Below are 26,211 nucleotides of genomic sequence, written 5' to 3'. Positions count from 1 at the left end.
CTCACCATGAACAAAACAGACACAGTCCTCGCCCTCACAGTTTGTTTAGTGCATGGGATAGAAGCCACACAAAAGGAAACTAACTAAATAAATTTTGTCAGAAGCCCTAATAAGGAAAAAACGGTGTGCTGTGATTTTAAAAATTAGAGGACTTACTACAGGGTGGAAAGCACTTTAGTTCATGTTTAGTTCATCACCATGGGCTGCCACCCCCCTTTTTAAGTCATTTTATGAATAATTTACAGAAATAAGAAACAAAGGAACAATTAATATTAAAAATTTTAATAAGACTTTAGAGTGTAGTTAAACCCAATTTTTTATTCCATTTGAAGGTATATAGACCTGATATAGATTAATGTAACTAATTCCCCATCAGCTGTTAAGCCTAATCCTAGGAACATATCTAATCTTGTAAACAGTGAGTGATTCCTGATTTCAAATACATCTCTAATAGACTTTGGCTTATCTTTACTTCCACTTCTTGCACTTGCATTGTCAAAACACTTTACTTTGAAAACCCTGATGGCTCACAATTTTTTGAAAAGGGGACAGCCATTCCTTGTTCCAAAATTATCAAACATTGCCATTTCTAGACTAGGTATACATCCCTACCCTTCAGCATCTGTCCACTTATGAATCGTATCAAATAAATTTTGATGCCAAATATCAGTGAAGATGAAAGAAATCCATCACTTGTCCTAATCCTAGGATAAAACAAAGATGGTTCAGGTTCACGGTCACAAAATACTGCATGATAAAGTCCTTTCTGTTGAATGACTGTTCACCTCATGAGAAACCATACTCCCTTCTTAAGTCCTTAAAGATACATTGTTCACATAACGATTCTTGGCTTTGTGGAAAAATTCGTCCAGGATATTCTCATTTGAAGGCTCAGAGAGCTCTAGCACCATGCAGCCTACAAAGCGTTAACAAGCATGAAGGGCTGTAAGTTATTCAGCGTGAATTCCCTGGATTTCTCCCCAGGCCCTGGGAAGTGCTTTCTATGGACTGGCCTGCTCAATGTATCTTCCCTTCCCAGGATTTCTGAGGTAGATCTTATCTGATAGATCCGTTTTTGAGATTTTGTGATGAATCATCAGAAGGAAAGGAAGTTAGGAAGAAACCGCTGAAACAGGGTTTGCTTTGTTTTGGGGCCTGAAGAGGTGTGAGGAGTGTGACTTGGGGGCCAAAATCCTCTGGGAGGGCAGAGGTGGAAGAGGGAAAATGATGGCCAAAACATGTTGCTGCTGCTACGTGATTTTTTTCAACAGCTTCGAGAAATACAAATAAAGGATCTGCTACTTTATTTTGAAATGGTAAAAAAAAAAAAAAAAAAGTGAATTAATCTACAAAATAAATTAATGAGCTTTAGTGGTCGTCTTTCTTCTGTGCACGTTAATATTTGGTGCATAGGACACTTTTATTTGACGGGTTATTTAATATTTTAAAAAGAAATGTGCATCACATATCTGTGGAACCCCTGCAGCAGCTCTGCAAACTCGTGGTCTTCTACACTCTTCTGCAATGCTGTTGATCTTTTTATGGCTGTGTTCTATTTCCCCAACTGGACTCTAACCCCTGCGTGGGAAAAGATCACATCTTGCCTGTTTCTGTATCCCCAACACCTAGTACTGTAGATCTTACATGTATTAAATACTCAATAAATGTCTCTTAATATTAACAATTATAAATACCAGTTAAATATGATGCATAAATACAACTATAAATCAATTGTGTAAAACATTGATTTAACTAGGCGCCAACTTTCAAGGATTCACTGTCTTGAAGAATTTGCTGATGTCATTTTGCTTTTGAGCCATTTACTTCCTTTTTCATGAAAATGGAATGAAGGGCTTAAGGTACACTGCTTTCCATAAAAACTGATTACTGAATCAAAGGATAAAAGAGGCCTTTCTAAGTGGTTTTCCCCACCTCCAAACAATGAAATAATCTACTCTGATAAAACCAGCACTATCTGACTTACCAGCAAAACTCAAATGTTACCTACACTGATGATACTCAAATGCTTTCTCTGCTATTGTTTCTGCAGTACAATCACCATGCAAATAAAATCTTACAAGGAATCTCAGTGTATAAAACGGAAAACAAACTAACTTCTATTGAAGCTGATGTGGAGACATCCGCTTCAGCCCCCATCCACTCAGTGCTCATCCTTGCATCTCCCAGTTAGCCCTGAGGTGTGGCTCTGAGAAAAACAATTCAAAATCTGCTGATCCAAGGTATTCACACTAAACTAATGAAATTTACACCTCAGGTTCAATGCACTCTTTCTGGTCACTTGCCTTAGTTTGCTTATAGAATGCAGTAAATAGTATCCTTCAACAGTTTAAGAATCTATGTTGAGTATTTTGAAGAGTTCTTACTCCAAGGTCTACATACATTTAATTTTCAACATCAAACACTTCCGCAGACGCCCAGGACAAAATTTTCCCTAAACTCCTGGGAGGTGGTGGCAGGAGAGACTTGATTCCTTGGCAGCTACTTAATTGCTGAGCACTTTCTGGTAAGTACAGACAAAATAGATGACTACATCAGCTTTATACAAACTAGGTTAGAGTGCTCAGCAATTAAGTCTCTGAAAAATCCCTCAAATCATTAAACAACATCACAGTCCACTCATTTGAAAGACTAAGGACATGCTCCAGAGCTACAAACAGGTCATACTCAACTTTTCCTTCCCCTTAGCCAAAGAAGAATCAAGTCCTTTCACTTCTTCTTCCATATGACTGGAACAGTTCCCCTCATCATTCCCAGGAGCACTGCTCTCGCCTAACCCGACAGCCACCTCTGCGCTACCTCACTTGCCTCCTTCCCTCCAATCCAGGGTTACTCTTCCTTACATTCATTTATTTAACAAACATTTACTAAGCACTTACTATGTTCAAACTACTGTTCTAAGCACTGAGGAGACAGTACTGAACAAAACTTTCATTGTGCTTTGTTTATTTATTATGGGGTGACCTTGATTCTTATTTCAGAGAAAATAGAAGCTATTCAATTAACATTTCTACAAGCTGCCATCCGTGCCCACATACTCTAACTTCCCTCTCCGTATTCCTATTTAAGGCCATGACTCTATCTGCCAACTGGATCCCTTCTCCAGGACACCACTCCTGCTACTGACCTCTTGCTCTCCTGCTCCAACCATATTTCCTTCTCTAAGTTATTCCTGTCAGCATACAAACACATTATGATAGTTCTTACCTTAAAAAGAAAAAAAAAGAAAACCCATCCCTACTTCCACATCCCCTTCTAGCCACTGCCCCATTTCTTTGTTCTCTTTTCCACAATAAGCATCAAATGATTTGTCTATACTTACTTTCCTCCCTTCTTTCATGGGCTCACCTCAATCAGGTTTTTGCCCTGACTGGACATTCTACCAAAAGTATTTCTTTCAAGGTCATCAACAATCACTTTACCATATCCATTAGTCAACTGTAACTCACATCTCGCTCGGTCTTTTCAAGCCATATTTTACAGAGTTTATCATGCTTTCCCTCCTGCAAAACTATCTTCACAAGCCTCTAGAACACCACACTCTTTCGTTTTTCTCCTGCCTCACCAGCTTTCTTTTTCTTTTTTTTTTTTAATTTATTTTTGGCCGCGTTGGGTCTGCATTGCTCTGTGCAGGCTTTCTCTAGTTGTGGTGAGCGGGGGCTACTCTTCCCTGCAGTACGCGGGCTTCTCATTGTGGTGGCTTCTCTTGTTGCGGAGCACCAGCTCTAGGCACATGGGCTTCAGTAGTTACAGCATGCGGGCTCAGTAGTTATGGTGCGCAGGCTTCAGTAGTTGTGGCGTGCAGGCTCAGTAGTTGTGGCTAGCAGGTTCTAGAGCACAGGCTCAATAGTTGTGGCTCATGAGCTTAGTTGCTCTGTGGCATGTGGGATCTTCCCGGGCCAAGGATCAAACCCATGTCCCCTGCACTGGCAGGTGGATTCTTAACCACTGCGTCACCAGCGAAGTCCCACCTGCTATTCTTTTACAGTCTTATTTACTGGTTCCTTCCTCTCCTTCCCAATTTCTAAACTTTGGAGGGGCCAGGACTTAATCTTCAGGTATCTCTTTTATCTACACTAACCCTCTAGGATGGGCTACTCAAAGTATGGTCCATCAGTCCAACTCCCAGGTATCAGTACCTGGGAGCCTCGTAGAAATACAAATTCTCAGAACTTGCCCCAACTACGGGTATTTTTACGCAAGCAAAAGCTTGAGAAATGGCTGTGCTAGGTGATCTCATTCAATCCTTGGCTTTAAATACCATCTGTACAATGGTTCTCAGCCCTGGCTCCACGTTAGAATTAACCTGCGTTGCTTTTTAAAAATAATTACACCTAGGGGGCTTCCCTGGTGGCGCAGTGGTTAAGAGTCCGCCTGCCGATGCAGGGGACACGGGTTCGTGCCCCGGTCCAGGAAGATCCCACATGCCGCAGAGTGGCTGGGCCCGTGAGCCATGGCCACTGAGCCTGCGCGTCTGGAGCCTGTGCTCCGCAACGGGAGAAGCCACAACAGTGAGAGGCCCGCGTACCGCAAAAATAATAATAATAATAATTACACCTAGGAAAAAAGAACTTAAATTTTGCTAAACCTTACAAACTAGATATTTAAACTGAAATTAATAAACTGAACATTAATTTTAATAATGAAAATAGTGTCTGAATAATCTTTTCTGGGCATAAAAGTTTTCCTCAAGGACATACATACACTCACACACACACACACAAAACCCCTCACGTTGAAACATATGAAAAAATGTGATCCACACGACCCAGCTATTCCACTCTAAGGTATTTATCCAGAGAAGGAAATACATGACTACACAAAGACTTGTACACAAATGTTCACAGCAGCTTTATCTGTAGTGGCCCCAAACTGAAAACAACCCGAATGTTCATCAACAGCTGAATAAAGAAGTTCATACAATGGAATACTACTCAGCAACAGAAAGGAATCAAGTACTGATACATGCAACAACATAGGCGAGTATCAAAACAATTATGCTTAAAGAAGCCACATAGAAGAGTACACACTGTAAGATTTCATTTATAGAATTCTAGAAAATGCAAACTAATCTACACAGAAAGCAGATCAGTAGTTGCCTAGTGACTGAAGATGGGAGGGAGGTAGGGATAGTAGGGAAGAACTGAAAAGGGGTACAAAGAAACTTCTGGTGATGATGGGTATGTTCAATACCTTAATTGTGGTGATGGTTTCACAGATGTATTCATCTGTCAAAACTTATCAAATTGTACACTTTGTGCGTAGTGTATCGTATGTCAATAATATCTCAGTAAAAGCTGTTTAAAAAAATGTTTAACCTAACCACTAATCAAATTAAAACAGAAATACCTGAGCCCCACTCCCAGGTTAAACAAGAATATACAGGGGTGGGACCAGGCTCAGAAATTTTTTGAAAATTCCCAAGCTGATTATAAAGTGTAACCAAGGTTGAAAATTACTGATCTATACGATACTCCAAAAGTTGCATCACCAGCCCCAGCGTCTCCCCCGAAACTCCAGACTTATATAACCAACTGCCTACTTACATCTTCATCTGGATATTCAGTAGCAACTCAAACTAGCTTATAATTTTGATTGCTCCCTCCTCCCATTCTTCCATTCTTTGACAGTCTTCCTATCTTAATAAATAGCACTCCATTTTTTCAGTTGCTTTGACCAAACACTTAAGACACAATATTTCATTCCCCACTTTCTCTCACACCCACATCTAATTCACCAGCAATTTCTGTCCACTCTACCTTCAAAATACATCTAGGATTGGATGATTTTACACTACTCCCACTGATAACCACCCTTGCAATAGTTATGAAGATAACTAATGTCCCTGACTCCTCAACTGTTTTGCTACAGACTATTCTCCCACAAAGCAGCCAGTTGATCCTTCTAGATATAAATCAAATTATACCACTCCTCTCCTAAAACAATTCAATGGGTTCCTCCTCCCCACCCAAACACCTTCCCTAGTTATACTCTGGCAACCAGAGTATATGGCAACTGAGAAGAAAATCCAAAATTCTTGCTCTAGACTGCAGCCCCACATGATTTGAGTCCCTCTTCCTACCTCATCTCCTATACTCCCCCCTCTGGAACCCTCTGTTCCTGCAGTCTTAGTTGGCTAGGGCTGCCATAACAAGATACTGTAGAGTGGGTGGCTGAAAGAACAGAAATTTATTTTCTCACAGTTCTGAAGACTAGAAAGTCCAACATCAAGGTATGTCAGTGTTCAGCTTCTGGTGAGTGCTCTCCTTCTGGCTTGCAGAAGGCCTCCTTACTGTTCCTCACATGGCAGACAGAGGGAGAGAGATCTTTTTCCTCTTCTTAAAAGGCCACCAATCCTATCCCATTAGGACCTTATCCTTATGACCTCATTTAACCTGCATTGCCTCCTAAAAGCCCTATCTCTAAATACAGTCACACTGGGGATTAAGGCTTCAATATACAATGGGAGGTGGTGGGGGGCAGTATGTGTGTGTGTGTGTGTGTGTGTGTGTGTGTGTGTGTGTGTGTGCGCACAATGTAGTCCACAGCACCCAACCTCACTGGCCTGTGCCTGCCTGGGCGTTTCCCCTGTGATCTCCTCTGCCTACTCACTCCCTCGCTTCTTCCACGTCTCTGTACACATGCCAACAGTTAGGGAAGTCCCTCCTAACCTGACATAAAATAGCACTCTCCTCTCCAACTCTACTCCCCTTCTCTGCCTATTCCTGTCTCCCTCATTATGCTTTATTTTCTTCAAAGCATTTGTTTTTACTTACCAAATTACGCATTATTAGTTTATTGCCTGTCTTCCTTACCAAAAAAGAATACAAGCTGCCTTCCACCCCCATAAGTGTAAACAGGCACCTTTTTCCTGTTTTATTTTGTTCAACGCTGTTTGCCCTCTTCCTGTGGCATAAAAACAAAACACATCCTAATGTGCTTTTAATGGATGGGTGAATATGAAACCCTCCTACTCAAAAATTTCCAGGGACCTTAGGTGATCCTACAGCAGTTTCCCAACCCTGGCTGCACATCAGCATCACAGGAAGTCTTTTAAAAAGTACAATACTTGGGCCCCACCCAGACCAACTGAATAAAATTCTCCAGGAGTATTTACCTGGAGATAAAAATACTTGAAAACTCTCCAGGTATTTTTCAAAGCTCCTCAATTGCTCTTGTGCAGCTACTGGCCTACAGAATAAGATCCAAGTGCTAGCTAAACTGTCAGATTTCTCCAAGTCAGACCCTAGGATCTGTCAAGTGAAGCAAATTACTGCATTTCACCTTGTAATACTTTCCTAATGTACCTAATGTACTTTCCTAATGTACTTTCCTAATGTACCCTAATGCAACACTTTCCTAATGTACCTAATGATCCCATCTCTTCCAAATCGCATTCTTTATCTACTCTAGCCTATATTCATCTCTCCCCTCTCTGAAACCCTACAGCACATGTGGACTGTTTCTGATAACCATAGTAAATACATATATACCATGAAGTATAGCTTAGTCCCATTTTAAACTACTTATATGTATATCTTTAATCCCCCACATATGCTACGCACATACTGGACACAATAAATACATGTTGAATAAAGAAAGTTTGTTCCTAAAATTATTTCCCTTTTCAATTTGTACTAAACCTGAGAAAGGGTGCATGCTTGAATCTTTCCATTAAGAGCCACTTAAATCAGTGGTCCCAAACCCTGACGACCTGAGGAGCTTTTAAGAAACTATATCCTTGGGCTTCCCTGGTGGCGCAGTGGTTGAGAGTCCGCCTGCCGATGCAGGGGACACGGGTTTGTGCCCCGGTCCGGGAGGATCCCACATGCCGCAGAGCAGCTGGGCCCGTGGGCCATGGCCACTGAGCCTGCGCGTCCGGAGCCTGTGCTCCGCGGCGGGAGAGGCTGCAGCAGTGAGAGGCCCACGTACCGCAAAAAAAAAAAAAAAAGAAAGAAAAAAGAAACTATATCCTTGTCTGGACCCCACCTTTAGGAGTTGTGATTTATTTAGCCTGGGATAGAGCCCAGCTATCCTTTTGTATTGATAGCTTGGTTTTTCAGTTTCTAAGGCGTTTCCAATGTGCAGGACAGCTGAGAACCAATGACTGAAATGCATCAAATTCGGAAGCTCTACCTTTTCTAAACATAGGGATTTGGCAGCATTAAAAAGATGTTAAGTTACAGTCTGCAGAAAACAGCACTCATATTTTCCAAGCCTTTCTTTTATGATATTGATGAACTCGTACTGTACTTACTGATCAAAATGTCTATTTTAAGCTAAAACAAGTCTTATCCAGAGATTAATTTTCTGTTTTATGGTCCAGCTTCCCTTCTAGTAATCTGTATTTAGGGAGGACTTACTAGTACAAGCAATTTTTCTTAAGTTTCTCTTCTTTTCTTCATTCATTTACTCATTCATGAAAATGTTTATTGTGGCAGGCAGCCTTCTTCTAAGATGTCCCCAATAATCTCACCCCCTGGTATTCCTGTTCTTGTCTCATGTTCCTGGGAGTGACTGGACCTAATTAAGTGCTTCTAACGAATAGAATATAGCAAAATTGATTGATGCCACTTCCAAAATCAGGTTACCAGAGGACTCTAGCTTCTATCTCTCTCACCTTTTCTTGCCTTGTGAGCGCCTCTGTAAAGTGGCCCACATGACAAAGAAGCCTCTGTTCAACACCCAGTGAGGAAGTGAGGCCTGCCAACAGCCACCTGAGTAAGCATGGAAGAAATTCCTTCCTCTCCCATGAATGCCTTTAGATGACCACAGCCCGTGAGAGACCCTGAGTCAGAAGCCCCAGCTAAGCTATACCCAGATTCTTGGCCCACAGAAATGGTGAGGCAGTTTATGTTTGTTGTTTTAAGCAGCTGAATTCTGAGGTAATTTGTTATGCAGCAACAGATAACTAATATACTTATTGACACCTATTATATTCCAAGTATTGAGATGTCATCCTTCGTTACAGAAAATCTGATACCCATACTGGAGGATGGTCTCTCTGATACACCTAGCTCTGATCCACTGAATCTTTATATGTTACATAGAGGTTATGGTACTGACTTAGCTCACCAGGGGACCACAACAAGTCACCCATCAGATTATAGCACCTTCAGTGTGGGACAAGTTGTCCTGTGCTTGAGGTTACTCAAGTAAATACTTGATTTGTTCTTCACTTAACATTCTCATACAGCTGTTCCAACTGGTATTTCTTTTCACTCCTTTGTAATGTTCACCTTTATTCTGTGCTGTCAGTTATTCTTGTTACGCAGTTTACTCTGTGTTGTCTGTCCTTACTCCTTGCTCTATTGCTTTTCCTCTGCTTCTTGGCCTGGTGTGGGTAAGACAGTGGTTTTCAGAGTCATCACCAGGCAGCAGTACTGCTCCTTTCATTTTTCTCTCTCCTTTACCTTTCACCAGCCAGAGCTGTTACTTATGTAATAATCAGATCTGTGGCTGTTTTAATAACTGCTCCTGGAACAGCTCAGTGCCATGTTTTCAAAGCCTGGTTTATGTACCACCAGTGGTCCCTGTCATCTGCCTGCTCCACAGACAGCCTGGTATAATCATAAATTTAAAAGGTAAGATCAATTATGATTTTTCACTGAAAACTTGTTATTTTGTAATGTATAATCCAAACTCATAGAAGTTGTTTTAGCTCATAAAAGTAGAGATGAAAATAATTCCAGAAATGCCAGAATTCACTGAACAGGGCTTCATTAGAATATAGAATGTCAATCAGTATGACAGGTAAGTGAATCTGCAAGTATTGACGTGTATGCACAAGCACCTGGAAAAGAAAATTATGAATGGAAAGCATACTGATAAATATATAAAAACTGTTTTTTTTTTTTTAACAAACCAGCATCCTGTCACCTTTCGTGATCACAGTATAATCCTCTTTCAAATAGTGGCATGAGCATTAAAGCTTTTAAATTATTTTCAAAAATATAGTACTTTTCTGGCAAACCAAGTAAGTTTTTATAAAACAAGGGCAAAATATGCTCTTTGGTATAAAATCAATGCACTCTGTCACCAAAAACGGATAAGTCAAAAACTACAAAGGCAGCGTTCATAGTTGTACTCAATATCAAAAATATTATAAAGAGAAGCTTTTTTAAAAAAAATTCACAAAGTCAATGATAATTTAAAGGGAATAATTATTACTATTACTTGTGCATGCTAGCAGGTATTTTTGTTTCACAGTTGGAAAAAAACCATAAATGTGAAAAAAATCAAGCAGTTCTTACATCATTATAGACAACCTATTTCAGAGAGAAATGATCAAGGATTTTGTTTGATTTATCACTGACATCCCAAGCTACATAAAAGTTATTTCCAATAGAGTGAAACTATATTAAAAACTGTGAACCACAATGTCAGCTGCAAAAGGTGGGTTGGGGTCAGTACTGATAGAACAGCAGCTATTTGTGTAGATATCAAGCTATAAAGGAGATTGCAGTTGACTGCCTAACTACACGTTGCTTTAGTGTTCAGTGTATAGCTGGCAATCAAAAATACACCTCCCAATTTTGATTCAATGTGATCAGAATGGTCATAAGGTTTTTTGCTATACAAAGAAAACATTATTGAATATACTGAATTTTCCACCTTAATATAAACTGTTGCAGTAAAAAGTATTTCGATTTCTTTAAAAACTTGTTAACATCTGAAATGATCATTTCTATGATTTCTAGAGATTTGCTCAAGTAGTATATGTATCTGAACAATATGTTTAAAATCTTGAATAGTATGAATATGTTGATTTAGGGTACAATACAATAAATTTAATTTTTAGTTTAAGAAAAAGCCAAATATGGTATATGGGGTTGATCACCGAGAGATTGACTTTCCCACTAAAAATAACCAGGAAGTTAATTAATATTACATTTACCACTGACTCAATTTGAAATATGCAAACTTTCAGCATTTTAATGAGACAAAGTTGATCAAGAATCTGAGAGTTCAAGAAACAGCTTAAGAAACTATCTGTAATTTTGGAGTCATGTTCAATTTTAACATCCAGAATTATCTGAGCAAGCCATTGCTTGTTACCATTTCAGCAACCTGTAATTGTAAGTTAGCAGAAATTAAGCAGGAAAAGAAATATACAATATGGGTAACCTGATCTATAGAGTTCAAGCTCACAAGCCCTATAGATCATCTAGTAAACAACATCTCTTTCACAGATGTGACTTATTATAAATATTAGTTTTTAAAATACTATTTTGTTTTTATTACTTTACAGTGATAATTTTTTTTTTAATTTACCAAAAACTAGTGGTATGCTTATATATCCTTTGTGTTCCAAGGATACAAAACGATTGAGATGCAGTGACATAATGTTTGAGTCTGGCTCTTAAATAAGATTACCTGGAGTCTAATCCTACTCTGATACTTACTTAAAATCTCATTTCTCATTTATAAAACCGTAACTGTGGGAAGTAAATATTGTGGGGAGTAGAAGTTGTGAGCATGAAAATACATTAACACATTGTCTTATACATAATAAGTATTAACAAAGAACAAGAATAAACTTATTTTTTCTTCTTCTTTGAGGTTATTCAAACAATTGAGTATATAAAAAATCTGAAGGCTTCCCTGGTGGCGCAGTGGTTGAGAGTCCGCCTGCCGATGCAGGGGACGCGGGTTCGTGCCCCGGTCCGGGAAGATCCCACAAGCTGCGGAGCGGCTGGGCCCATGAACCATGGCCGCTAAGCCTGCGCGTCCGGAGCCTGTGCTCCGCAACGGAGAGGCCACAGCAGTGAGAGGCCAGCGTACCACAAAAAAAAAAAATCTGAAAGCTAATATGTGAAGGTACTACTAAAATATGATTTAGGAACACATCCTTATAAGAGATTAAGTTTTTCATACTTTGTCATCTTCAAACAAAATGGCAATACTACACTATAAAATCCCAATTTGGAAAAAACTAAAAGCTATTTGGTTTATTCACTTCACCTCTGTGTTTCCCAGTTCCAGAGTTAGGTTAGATGACTGCTGCTAGCCTCCAAGACAGTCTCACATCTCTTGGCATTCATGCCCTTGAACAGGCTCCTCCTACAATGAACAGTGCTAATTTGTACCAACAGAAGGATACTGCAGAAATGGCTATAAGTGGGACTTTCGAGGCTAGGTCATAAACAACACTGTGCCTTCTATCTTGCTCACTCTTGATCACTCACTCTGGGGAAGCCAGCTGCTATGTCATCAGAACATTCATGCAAGCCTAGGGGGAAGTACACGTGGCAAGACACTGAGGCCTCCTGCCAACAACAGCCAGTGAGAGCGCACCATCTTGGAAGCAGATATTGCATCTGAGTCAAGCCTTCAGATGACTGAAGCCTCAGTTAACATCTTAATTGCAACCTCATGATAAACCCAAGGCCAGAACTACCAAGCCAAGCTGCTCCCAAATTCCTGACTCACAGAAACTGTAAGAAAATAAATGTTTTGGAATGCTGTTACACAGAATATATAATAAATCTGTTTGCCAAAAATCCAGGTGAAAAAACAGTGGTTTCTGGTGTGGGAAAGGGGAACATGGAAGAGGGAAAGGGAGAGGAATGGGAATAGACCTAATCAAAGTGAACAGAATAAAACAATGCAAAGTGTTAAAAATGTTTTAGGCTGTTATCTCTAGGTTTCAAAGATCATTTTAATTTTCTTCTTTGTCCTTTTCTATATTTTCCACACTTTTAACAATCTATCTTACTTTTTAAAATAAAAACAGAAATATGCTTTTTAATTCTAAAAACTTTCTAAATTTCATGTGTATAATCTTATTAGGTAATAATCTACTTGAAAATAACTGAAGGTCAACTGTTGAGATCACTACTGACTTCAAAGCTTCACCTATTATTTGTGGTGAGGTGGATGAACCTAGAGTTTGTCATACAGAGTGAAGTAAGTCAGAAAGAGAAAAACAAATACCGTATGCTAACACATATACATGGAATCTAAAAAAAAAAAAAAAGAAAAAAAATGGTCATAAAGAACCTAGGGGCAAGACGGGAATAAAGACACAGATCTACTAGGGCATGGACTTGAGGATATGGGGAGGGGGAAGGGTAAGCTGGGATGAAGTGAGAGAGTGGCATGGACATATATACACTACCAAATGTAAAATAGCTAGCTAGTGGGAAGCAGCCGCATAGCACAGGGAGATCAGCTCGGTGCTTTGTGACCACCTAGAGGGGAGGGATAGGGAGGGAGGGAGGGAGATGCAAGAGGAAAGAGATATGGGAACATATGTATAACTGATTCACTTTGTTATAAAGCAGAAACTAACACACCATTGTAAAGCAATTATACTCCAATAAAGATGTTAAAAAAAAAAAAGCTTCACCTATATGCAAGGCACTGTGCTTAATGTAAGAAGAGACTAAAAGATGAAGACGACATGGTTCCTAACATCATGGAGCCTCAATTTAGTAGGAGAAACTGTCAGGAAGAACTCAATAATGGCCTAGAACATGGTATATTCTCAATAAATATTTGTTGAATAAATATGAGGGGTAGGAAATACTAAAAGAGCACACCTACAATTGGGAGAGTCAGAGTGGAAAAGAAACGTGTCAGGGAAGCCTTCCTGAGGAGCTGGTAAGTGAAGTGAGCCTTACGTGTAGAGACAAAGGTGGAACGGCAAGTTGGAACCAGACTAAGCAGAGTTCTGATTGATAGAGTCAGTCGTCTGGAGTCTGGATTTTATTCTGGAGGAATAAGGAGCTATCACAAATTCAATCTATATGCTATTCTCTCTAGCATGTTTGAAATTTTACATAATGTTATAGAAATAAAAGTTTAAAAGTTGAATCTTGTTTTGAATCCTCATTGCTGACAATGCAAGGGCATCAGGGTCAGACTGGAAGCAAGAAAAATCATTAAGAAATCATTACTATAGTTGAGAGAGAGGCGGTAAGTGTCTAAAGTAGGGCTTTAGGGGCTATGTGAGAGAGCATATGTAAGGAAAATACTCAGAAGTCTATTTGGATTTGGGGGTGTCGAGACAGAGGGGAGGAGTAAACAATGACATCAAGGTTTACAACTGATGCCTAAGGGCATGATGATGCCACAATAGCAGAGACGTACTTAAAATTTGCTATTTGGCCTTACATATGTATATATGTACTAACACATACATATATACAAGTTATCTATATATTATCTGATGTTTAAATGTTACATACATTATATATTACAAAAGTTATATACAATATATAACATTTGCAGCAGATATAAGATCCTTAGAAATTTTATTCTCATTATGTTTCCTAGGTTAATATTAATATTAGATGAGATTTCATAAGTACCAACTGATGGTATACGCTACAGATAGACAGGGAAGGTAAACAAACCCACTCTAAGTATCAGAAGAAAATTACCCTAGTATAAGCACATTTTGTTGATAATTCATATACAAATAATCAGTTCAAGACAAAAAACAGGTTATATAATATATATATATCACTGTAGCATATACTTTCTAAATAATAAAAGCAGCTACATTTAATTTTGAAAATGTTAATCACAAATTGTGATCAAAATTGTCTGTTTTAATATATTATACGATGCCATACAATTTGCTTTTGTCATTTTCTTTAGATTGTTTGTTCTATTTAATTCAAGATGCCTACAATCACAGAGATCTCATTCTAATTTAAAGAATGTTCTTTTAAAGATACCTATCCTGTAATTAGAAAGATTTAAAAAATATTGAGCCCAGTAATACAAATCACTGCTAGTCTGTTTCCTTTTCATTATACTACATATTAATTTTTCAGAGGCATAAGTAATCAACAAATGGTTATTATCTTCTGTCCGCTAACAGAAGATTTAATTCATCCTTTGTAAAGGTCTCCAAAATTTGGATTAATGACTATATATGAAGTTTAGGGCAGAATATCACATTTCTTAGAATAAAAACAGTATTCTGAATGTAAATAAATGTCCACATGTTTGCCAAGACAGATTTAGCTCTAATCAGTTAAAGTATATCACAAAATAGTAAGTGACCAACTTAAGTTGTACAGAAGTGAACTAAATTAACTTAGAATGAATGGATTATAATGATATATGCCAAAATAACTAAAAAGAGGAATTTAAGGTTTAATGATAACATCAAATATAAAGAAACATGCAACAAAAAGAGGCTTACCTAAAGTAAAAGAGGGTAGGAAAAGACTACAGAAGGAATTTCTAGTGATGAACAGAGTCCTGATTTAGGAAAGACAAATGTCCTCTACTCTCGGCATGTCTCAGCCAAACACAAGTGAACTCCCAGCTTCTCTTTCCAAAGACAATAAGGAAACCCGTTCAGGATCCTCTATCTCTAATGATCCTAAGAGATTTAAGTTAAATTTACTTTCCAAATCAGCTGAGGAAATAGTTGTAATTTTCCGTTCCATCCCATAGTTCCCCATCTGATTCATACTAGCCAAAACTTACTTTAGAACAGAGCTAAAACACAAATGTATGGTTGAAATGACAAATTTATAAACACATACAAGAAATCAACAAGCAGGCATAAATGACTACTTCAGATCTTTGCTTTTTGATAAAAGGAAAGTATAAGGAAAAATAGAAGTATATTAGGCCCAATGAGATAAATAGAAAAGAAATTTGAGAAGACAAACTTAAAATCTTACGCAAGATTACAGCAGTTAACACACACTATGTACTAATAAATGGAAGCTATGTGCAGAAATTTTTGGTGGACAAGGCCACAAATAAATTTTACTAAAAAACACTGCCACTAAGTTAATAGAGACCAACAATGACTACAAATCAACTCGGTTTTTAAAAATAACAGTAACTTTCTATAAAAGCACTTTCTTAACATAGCATTTACTAAGTTATCAACTATATTTAGCAATTCACTAGTAATAGTTCAGTGCAAATGAAAGATACTATACATTAATATTCAAAGTTAAATGTAGTCAAACTGAACATTTAGGACCTGTGCATTTTATTGTATGTTAATTACACTTCAATTAAATAATTAAATGTAGCAAGACTTTAGTTATGAGTAACTGAAGGTGAAATATTTAGATAAAATTGATTTTTCCAGCTAACTAAAATATACATTTCAAAAAAACAAATCTTTTTTATTTTGTTCCTAAAATTTATTACATGCTTCACTGTCTTAGTAAATAGTATAACATATAAAAGCTATTAATTTTTAAAAGATGTCTTATGTGTGCCAAGGATCATACTAAGCTCTTTACATTCACTAACTTACTTAATTTCAAATTCCTTTTTATATGACAAGGAAACCAAGGCTCAAAATGTTTAAGACATCTGCAATGATCATATTCCAAGTCATACTCAACTCCAGGTCTGCCTGACTCTAAAGTCTGTACTTTTTTTTTTTTCCCCAGCTTTATTAAGGTACAACTGACAAAACTGTATATAATTAAGGTGGACGTGATATTTTGATATACGTATACATTGTGAAATGGTTACCACAAACTAACATATCCATCACCCCATGTCACCTGTTTTTGTGGTGGTGAGAACATTAAAGATTTACTCTTTTAGCAAATTTCCAGTATACAATATTACTAACTACAGTAACCATGCTGTACATTAGATTCCCCAGAACTTACTCATCCTGCATAACTGAAACTTTGTACCGTTTGACCAACATTTCCCCATTTCTCCCACCCCCAGCCCCTGGAAGCAACCATTCTGCTCTGCTTCTAGGAGTTCAACTTTTTTAGATTCCACATATATGTGACACCATGCAGGATTTGTCTTTCCACAGCCCATACTTACAACATGTCACAAGGCTGTCTTGTCTGGCTTACTCAGAATCACCTTTTAGAACCTCATGCAGCATGTTATTCTGGAGCCATTAAGATGTTTGGGGACATCTGCCCTTATCCCCTTATCTGAAATGGCAGTTCCAGAATGCTGTCTCATTCTAGCTGGTGATTCTTTTCTCTCCTGTCTTGGCGTCAGCTACCACTTCTCCGTATATCTGATTTGGGCAACCTTAGTCTTCTCAGTCACAACTCCAAGCCCCAAGCTGCTTCTAATTTAATATCTACCATAATCAAAGAAGAAGGGAAAATTGCCAAGAATGAGATCTTATCAAATTGGTGATCATATTCTATACAATTGTTTTACATCACTGTTAACAACTGTGACACAAAAAAATTGCATGAAGCAGAATACGGTTGTAATTCTTAAAGCTGCATATAGCACTCTAGAAGCTAATGGGGGAGATGCGGATGATGAGGAAGAGGTGACTACAGAGCTCCTTATCCCTTCTGCAATGAAAGCAGCTCTGCTTTCACTTTATTAATTGGAGCTCCAAACAAAATTATATGAGATTTCATTTTTATAAATTTATTTATTTTTGGCTGCATTGGGTCTTCACTGCCACACTCCGGGCTTTCTCTACTTGCAGCGAGCGGGGGCTACTCTTTGTTGCGGTGCGCGGGCTTCTCATCGTGGTGGCTTCTCTTGTTGCATAGCACGGGCTTTAGGTAAGCGGGCTTCAGTAGTTGTGGCACGTGGGCTCACTAGTTGTAGTGCATGGGCTCAGTAGTTGTGGCTCGTGGGCTCTAGAGCACAGGCTCAGTAGTTGTGGCACACGGGCTTAGTTGCTCTACAGCATGTGGGATCTTCCCGGACCAGGACTCGAACCCGTGTCCCCTGTGCTGGCAGGCGGATTCTTAACCACTGCGCCACCAGGGAAGTCCTATGAGATTTTTTTTTTTAATGGGAAAACTATTAAAATAAACTAACCAAAAACACTGTAGGACTGTGTTTGTGGAAATTACTGAAAAATGGCTGAAAATTCAACAAGGTGGATAGTTCTTGAATCTAGTAACCGAATGCCCAGAACAAAGCACTGAATGTTATCCCAAGGGTTTGGGGATTACTTCAATATCACGCTTCTCTAATTTCTATAACTCTTAGCACATCTAGAACAAAGTTAAATAATACTGAAGAGAATTTCCTTGCCTTGTTTCTAATATTAATATCACTTAATTTCTAATATATCTCCATGAAGCACTTTCCTGATTATGGTTTTGAGGTGCATATTTTAATTATGTTATGGTTTTATTAAAGACTGTTTCCAGATTTTTTAGGAGAATGTTTTTACATTTTTAAACTCAATTAATTGAGGTTTTTTTGTTTTGAGGTTTGGGAAGGTTTCATGGTTTGGTTTCTAGTTCTTGCTTTTTTATTAACTTAAATTTTCATCGTAGAGTGTATGGTTGATAACACCTTTTTCCTCCCAGTTTTCTTTCTAGTACTTATTTTTGAAAATGTCACATGGGGAATAAAAAAGGTGTCGTTCTTTTTACAATAAAAAAGTATGATATATTATATCAGATTTATTGACTATATAATTCCGAGTCTCCATATCTCATATTTAATCTCTCTGATGTGGAAAGGACTGAAAGATGTTTTAAAGTCTCCCGTTACTGTTATATTTCTTTCTCTTCCTCCTTGAATTTACAGTTTTCACTTTAAACACTTCAATGCTTCATCTTCGGAAAATAAAGATTTGTGGTTCTCTTCATATTGGTAACTGTATCCTTGATTATTACAAAGGGCCTCTCTTTTTTTCACCTGATGTTTACTGCTTTTAATTCAACACTGTCTAGCAATACCATCCAATGATTAATTTTTTGTTTTTATTTGCCTAGTATCTTGTTTTGACTATCCATTTACCTCCAACCCCCTTAGTAATTTTGTTCTAGATATCTCTAACATCAAGTGTGTAGCTGGGTTTTGTGTTTTATCTAATCTGAGTCTTGCTGAACAGCTAAGCTTATGTCATGGGCTTCTATTGTTTTAATAAGCACATATGATCTTGCTTCTATGTTTTCTGGGTCTGTTTTTCCTTTCATGCTCATTCTTTTTATCTTCCATCTTTTGCTACACAGTTATTCACATATTAAACAAATGTTTACTGAGCACCTACTATGTGCCAAGTACCATACTTAGTGTTAAGAACACAATGGTAAACAAAAAAGTTAGCTACATACATACAATTACAAACTGGTTTTGTTCTTCCCCACCCCCACTCAAATACCATTAGCAATTCTAACAGGAGTTGGCATAGATAAGGCTTCCAAGGAAGATTGCTCACATGATCTGACATGCTCAGACTTAAATAACACAAAGGAGGTGCTCCAATGAAATAGTGGGAGAAAGATTATATTGGGCAGAAAGTAAGCAATGAGTGTACAAAGGTGGCAAAGAACTCGGTGGGCTATAGAAACTGAAGGAAAGGCTGAAGGATATTGAGCAAGGGGGAAGAACTACATGAGATTAAGAGGTAGAAAGGCCATATCAGGTCTTCAAATGGGCCAAGTTAAAGAAAGAATCTTGGCTTTATTTTAGGTACAATAGGTATCCTGAAATACTTTTAAATTTTAAACGTAGAGAATGAAGCGTGACACGTATGGAACTGAAGAGACCAAGTGGTACAGTATTAGAGTAGCCCTGACAGGAGACGGTGGTGACTTGGAGTAGTTGGCAAATGGTGAAGATGGATCCAAAGATTTTAATCAAGGTGGTATTATCACTCTTCCTCTTACCCTTCTCCCAGTTCTGGAGTTATGTGGTCTACTTTTAGACCTATTCAAGATTACTTTTACATATAGTATAATTTGGTTGCTTATTAAAAAGACATGCTACATAAACTCATTCATTCAGTAAATATTTATCAAATGTTTACTACTGCCAGGAAACATTCTAGGCATGGGAATATAGCAAGAAAGAAAAAAAAAATCCCTAGCCTTGCAGAGCTTACATGTTGTGAAATAAAATAAAACTAAGTCTTCTTTATGTATCTCATTATGTCCTACCATAATATTCTAAATCGGGTAACATTAAAGCATTTTTTGATGTAGTATAGTCATTCATTCACTCAACAGACATTTACCAAACACCATCTATGTACCAGGTCCTACTCTACAGGTATACAGAAATATCCCCTCATGAGCACACATATTAATTGCTAGAGATAGGCACACACACAGACACACACACACACACAAATATATATATATATATATAATTTATCTGTATTATTATAAACAAGCATACACATATATATTATTATATGTGTGTATGAGTAGAAGGTAGGAGTAGAATAAAAATAAAGCAGGGTATGGGAAGAAGCACAGAAGTGCTATTTTTCTGCAGGGAAATCAGGTAAGCACCTCTCATGAGGTTACTCTTAAGCAGAGTTCTTAAGCAGAGTCCTCAGCGAAGTGCAGGAGGAAGCCATGCAGGTATCTAGATGTGAAACATTCCAGGAAAGGCAAAATCGACTGTAAAGGCCCTGAGGCAGAAGGCTGGTATGTTCAAAGAACACTAAGGTGACCAAAATGTCTGAACTGCAATGAGTGAGAGAGAAAATGGTAAAATCAGTCTGAAGAGGTGGCCAAGGACCAGACCATGCAAAGCCCTCCTTTTCTACAATGGAGATAACTTGGAATTTTATTCTAAGTAGGATGGGAAATGAAGTAGGATGTGAAGGTTCTGAATAGGAGAATAACATGATCTGACTAAAGTTAAAACCAAAACTACTTGGTTGCCCTACTTAGAATGGTCAAAATCTAGAACACTGACAACACCAAATGCTGGAGAGGATGTGAAGCAAAAGGAACTCTCAGGTACAGTCACTTAAGAAGACAGTTTGGTAGCATTTTATAAAACTAAATATACTCTTACCATACAATCTAGCAAGCGTGCTCTTTGGTATTTACCAAAGGAGTTGAAAACTTATGTCCACACAAAAACCTACATATGGATGTTTACAGCAGCTTTATTCATAATTACCAAAAGTTGGAAGAAACCAAAATGTCCTTCAATAGGTGAATGGATAAATAAACTGTGGTACATGCAGACAATGGAATATTATTCAGTGCTAAAAAGAAATGAGTTATCAAGCCACCAAAACACATGGAGGAATCTTAAATGCATATTACTAAGTGAAAGAAGCCAATCTGAAAAGGCAAATACTGTATGATTCCAACTATATGACCTTCTGGAAAAGGTGAAAGTATAGAGACAATAAAAAGATCAGTGGTTGCCAGGGGTTGGAGGAGGGAAGGATGGAATAGGCAGAGAACCGAAGACTTTTAGGGCAGTGAAGCTATTCTGCATGATGTTATAATAGTAAATACATGCCATAATATATTTGTCCAAACCCACAGAATGTGTAACACCAAGAGTGAATCCTAATGTAAACAATGAACTTTGGGGGATAATTATGTTTCAATACAGGTTCATCAATTATAACAAATGTACCACTCTGGTGGGGATGTTGATAATGGGGGAAGCTATGCAAGTGTGGAGGCAGGGGATATATGGGAAATCTCTGTACCTTCCACTCAGTTTTGCTCTGAACCTAAAACAGCTCTAAAGAATAGTCTATTTAAAAAACAAAAACTGATTGCTTTAGAAGAGTGAATATAAATGGTATGAATGACATATCCCCTTGCAAAACAGTCTGGGGGAGATTTTAAGGTAATGTCCTTCTTATAGTTTCCCAAGTCAATCACATTTAGAGTTTGTGGTCCACAAGGCAAAGCTCTGAGACATGAAGATCTATAATTAAATTCTGGCTCTGCTACTGAATGACTTCTGTTCTTATGTAAGTCACTTAACCTTTCTGGACACTGCTTTCTTGAGAAAATAATTACAATAATAATAGTCATTCTACAAAGGGGTTTGTGAGGATCAAATTAAAATGAGCACTGGAAACTTAAAAAAAAAATTACCTGGCTGCTATTTAGAGACCAGATGGTAGGGGAGCAGAGAGTAATCACAGAAACCAGTTAGGAACTTACTACAATAGGCAGGCAGGAGATGATGGTGGCTTATATTAGGAAGGCAACAACAGAGTGTGGAAGAAGTGGCAGAATTCCAAATATATTTTGGAGGTACAGCAGACAGGATTTGTAGATGAATAGGAAGTAAAGGATAAGAGAGAGAGTGAGGGGAGAGAGAATGTGTCATCAGAAAGAAGGAATTTGGGGAGAGAAATCTAAGTTCAATTTTGCACATTAAGATTGAGACACCTAGGACTTCCCTGGTGGCACAGTGGTTAAGAATCCGCCTGCCAATGCAGGAGACAAGATATCGCGCCCTCGTCCGGGAAGATCCCACATACCGTACAGCAACTAAGGCCATGTGCCACAACTACTGAGCCAGTGTGCCACAACTACTGAAGCCCGCGCACCTAGAGCCCGTGCTCTGCAACAAGAGAAGCCACCGCAATGAGAAGCCCACGCACTGCAACAAAGAGTAGACCCCGCTCACCCCAACGAGAGAAAGCCTGCATGCAGAAATGAAGACCCAACGCAGCCAAAAATAAATTAAAAAAAAAAAAAAAAAAGATTGAGATACCTGGAAGACACGAAGTGGAGTTGCCTAAATAACTGTCTAATGTTTCACACTCAAAAAAGTGGGAGATGTTTACATCTAACTTATTGAAAACACTCCCACATCTTAAACATGCATATGGTAAATAGCAAGACCTTCCAACTGCCAGTATCAGTTAAACTATTATACCAACAGGTGATTAAAACAAGACAGACATGGTTTTAACCCTTAGTTTACAGTTTAGTGTGAGAAACAGAAAAATACACAAGTAATTAAAATATATGCACTATGGGAGAAGTCCAAAATGGAGGAAGAAATTTAGGCAGAGATGAAAACTACCTTAACATCACCTATAAATAACACTCAAATGCTGCACTCACTACGCTGAGTGACGTGCACTGACCATAATGGGTATTATGAACATAGTAGGGTTAGGAAGAAAATAGAATGGGATTGAGATTCTACTAGAAGGGAGATGGAGTAACAAAGAGGTAGGTTAAGAAAGACTGGAAACTCCAAACAGGTACGAAAGTTAAACAAAAATTAAGACAAGAAAACAGTCCAGGAAACCCCAGAATCTGAGCATTTATATATTCAGAGCCCAAGTAATCTCATGTTAGAAGAATAAGGTTTGGCACTCTTTGAAATAATTTACAGAAGATTGTTCTGCTGGTACTGGGACACATGGATAACCATCAGAGGTTACAAATTCATTTACTGAGAATAATCTTCTTAAATGTCCCTCATCTAGGAAAGATGAAACCAAAAAGCTATTAAAATGTCAAGTCACATGTCTTGTACCTTAGTTATGGCTTTATTTTGCAGTATGTTCATTCTCAAACAGTATCAACTAGGGGAAAAAATGGGTTGATTTGAAAATCTCCAAGCCCTTAGTATCTTAGAGAATGGATACTCAATTCCCGTAAAGTAAGATGTTAAATCTCACCTCATAAAAAAGAAGTCTGCATGTAAGGAAACCTTCTGCTTCAGAGCAGTGACTTTGAACCAAGAAAGGAGAGGTTTGTTACCCTGCTGGGATGAGGGAAATAACAATGACAATAATGTGCAGTCAACGCTTGAAAAACAGAGGGCTTAGGGGTGACCACCCCCATGCAGTCAAAAATCTGAATATAACTTATAGTTGGCCCTTTGTATCCAGGGTTTCTGCACATCCATGGATTCAATCAGTGGCAGAGTGTAGTACTGCAGTATTTACTATTGAAAAACATCCACGTATAAGCAGACCCATGCAGTTCAAAGGTCAACTGTATAATGCTACCTACTATGCCCATGTAGAAGATCTGAGTCCGATATTCTGATGAAAGGAGGAACTGATACTCTGATTAAAAGCTTATAGGAAGGAAACTTTACAATTTATCTAAAGAAATTAAGTAGGCCTGGAAATGAGAAAACATTACAGAAAGACCTAAATGGTCTGTCAAATTTAGGAATGCATAGTAGGGTTTCAGGTTACCAATAATCAATAGTAAAGCTAAGCACCTATGAACAGGTGAAGCAATAAAAGAAAAAAAAATACTCAAAGCATCTTTAACGAGAAGTAACAGACGGAGAACTATATAAAACCAAATGTTTTTCAGATGCTCCAAATCTGCACTGTATAATACAGAAGCCATATGTGGGTCCTGAGCACTTGAAATGTGCTAATCTGAATTGAGATGTGCTCTAAGTATAAAATACATCCCAGATTTTTAACACTTAATATGAAAAAGATTGTGAAATATCCTGCTAAAAACTGAAAGGGTAATATTTTAGATAAATTGAGTTACATTTTAATTTGGCCACAAGAAATTTTAAAATTATATATATAAGTCCCTTTTGTGGCTTGCATTGTATTTCTACTGGACAGTGCTGTTATAAATTAGTCATGTTTAATGTGAAGCCTTAAGTTAATATGACTATTTTTAACATTTTCATTGAACTTAATAGTTTGTTCCTTTAGTACTAAATTCCTCTTGGGTACATCCTGAATAAGATGATTTTAATGTGAAGAACAATGACAGCTTACCAGACTGTCCAGAAAATGGACTGAATCAAATATCTGGGGAGGGGCTTGAGCCAGCAGGATTGTTCCACCCAATGTTAGCCAGGCTCTCTTCATGTTATCTCTGGCAAAAGGGTTACATAGTAAGAAAGAAGCACTATGTACACATAGAACAGGATTTGACCAATAGTTTAGTCAAATCCATCCAGGATAACAATAAACTTTGTTTTAGGATTTTTCTCAATTACAATCCTAGTGTTAAACTTACAGTGTAAGATAAATATCTTTCACTATGATTTATTCAAGCTTACCCATTCTCAGCAATTTTCAGATATTCAAATTCACCCTTTGAGGACAGAGCTCGCCTAATTTCAATTTGCTATAAAGGAAAACACACCTCTCTCATTAGGGTGAAAGGAAATAACTGTATTACTCTTTATGAGATACCATGACAGATTTTAAAAGATAGTGCAATTCTCATAAACACTAATACCATCTGGAAACATTCCATGGTCCATCTGGAAACTTAAAAAGAATGTTGTTTTAGGAAATTAAGAATTTCACAAACAAGATACAGAACATAAAACTTTTACAAGATAGCACTGACTCAAAGACAGAGAATGCAATATCTGAGAAAAACAACTGAACTATCCCAATATTACAAGACTACTAATTTTTAAAAAATGTATTGGACTCAGCACAAAGAAAATTATATTGGATTTTAGAGATCCAATATTTCCTACAGATTAAAATATTTCTCAAGTCAGAATTCTTTGGCACAAAACAATTCAAGACTTCATATATAATTCTCAAACTGCCTTAGACTTTGGTAATCAGTTGAAGAAATGGAACCAGTGGAAGACACCCTAGACGGCTAGAGGAGAACTCTGGGCTCAGGTGTTAGTTAATTTGAGAGCGAAGTGTCAAAGTGCATTCATTTCAACATCCAGGGGTCTACTAAGCACAAGGTATTAAACTAAGTTTTGGAGATATAATGGTGAACAAGCTACAATCTCTGACCATTATAGAATTTATTCTCTCATAGTTTTGTAAAAGAATAAGAAGTAGGATTGCCATCAATATTTCATTGCCCGTTTCTCTTGCCCCAACTCAAGACATTTCCCCCTTCTCCTATTTGTATATGGAGGGGAAAGGGTGGGGATGGAGAAACAGGGAAGAAGAGATAGAGACATAACATACTGAATTAAAAGTATTTTTCTCATCTCTTTCCCTGTTCCACTCTGAACTCCTTAAAGAGAGAGGGTGAAAGCACCCTATCCCCAGCACCTAACCCAGGGTCTGGCACTTACCTGCTGCTCACTATCGCAGAACTAGACTAAATTACAGCCATTTTGCTAGGGCCACTGCTTTTTTCTTTTTCTATATAACCAATACCAAGAATAAATAAAGATTAAAACAATAAAGGTCAATCTTTCCAGTGTTTCCTTTTACAAAAATAAGCATATACATACATTAAGTGCAGATGTTTAAAAGCTATAATGTACATATTACTTTACTTATATTACTTTCATATTAAGGAAAAACATGCAGTTCCATAAGCTAGTTTCTTTTTACCACCATCATTAAGATCTCCCTCACCTCCCAACTCCATCCAGAGGTAACAACTACCATGAGTTTGGTGTAAATGAGATCATATTGTATGCATCATTCTGCAATACCTTTCCCTTGCATTTATGAGGTCTCTCCATATTTATAAACATCAAAAGGTGGCATGGCACAGTGGGCTCTGGACCCAGGCCACTGAGGTTCAATGCTAGCTTTGAATCCCAGCTCTGCTATCTACTACCTATGAGAGTAGGTAGGGTTAT

The 26,211-nt window shown here is 37.8% G+C and overlaps 1 protein-coding gene across 5 annotated transcripts in view; it reads right to left on the bottom strand.

Moving 5' to 3' along the window:
* Nucleotides 1-26,211, bottom strand: part of YAF2 (YY1 associated factor 2) — a 65,622-nt gene that overhangs the window by 8,199 nt on the left and 31,212 nt on the right. Inside the window, exons 1-2 of one of the 5 annotated variants that reach the window (XM_073788821.1) lie at nucleotides 24,407-24,723; nucleotides 23,327-23,412 (exon numbers count right to left, since the gene is read on the bottom strand). The exons of 3 other annotated variants lie outside the window; for them this stretch is intronic. In XM_073788821.1, coding sequence (XP_073644922.1) covers nucleotides 23,327-23,412; nucleotides 24,407-24,499 — 179 coding nt within the window. In that variant the 5' untranslated portion in view covers nucleotides 24,500-24,723. Of the gene's footprint in view, nucleotides 1-23,326; nucleotides 23,413-24,406; nucleotides 24,724-26,211 lie in introns of those variants that run through there. One more of the 5 variants, XM_073788822.1, reaches the window with a different exon arrangement.

Source organism: Tursiops truncatus, chromosome 11, assembly GCF_011762595.2.
Source record: "Tursiops truncatus isolate mTurTru1 chromosome 11, mTurTru1.mat.Y, whole genome shotgun sequence".
NCBI classification, from domain to species: domain Eukaryota; kingdom Metazoa; phylum Chordata; class Mammalia; order Artiodactyla; family Delphinidae; genus Tursiops; species Tursiops truncatus.
The sequence above is the reverse complement of the archived record's forward strand: the minus strand, read 5'-3'. Positions and strand labels throughout refer to the sequence as shown.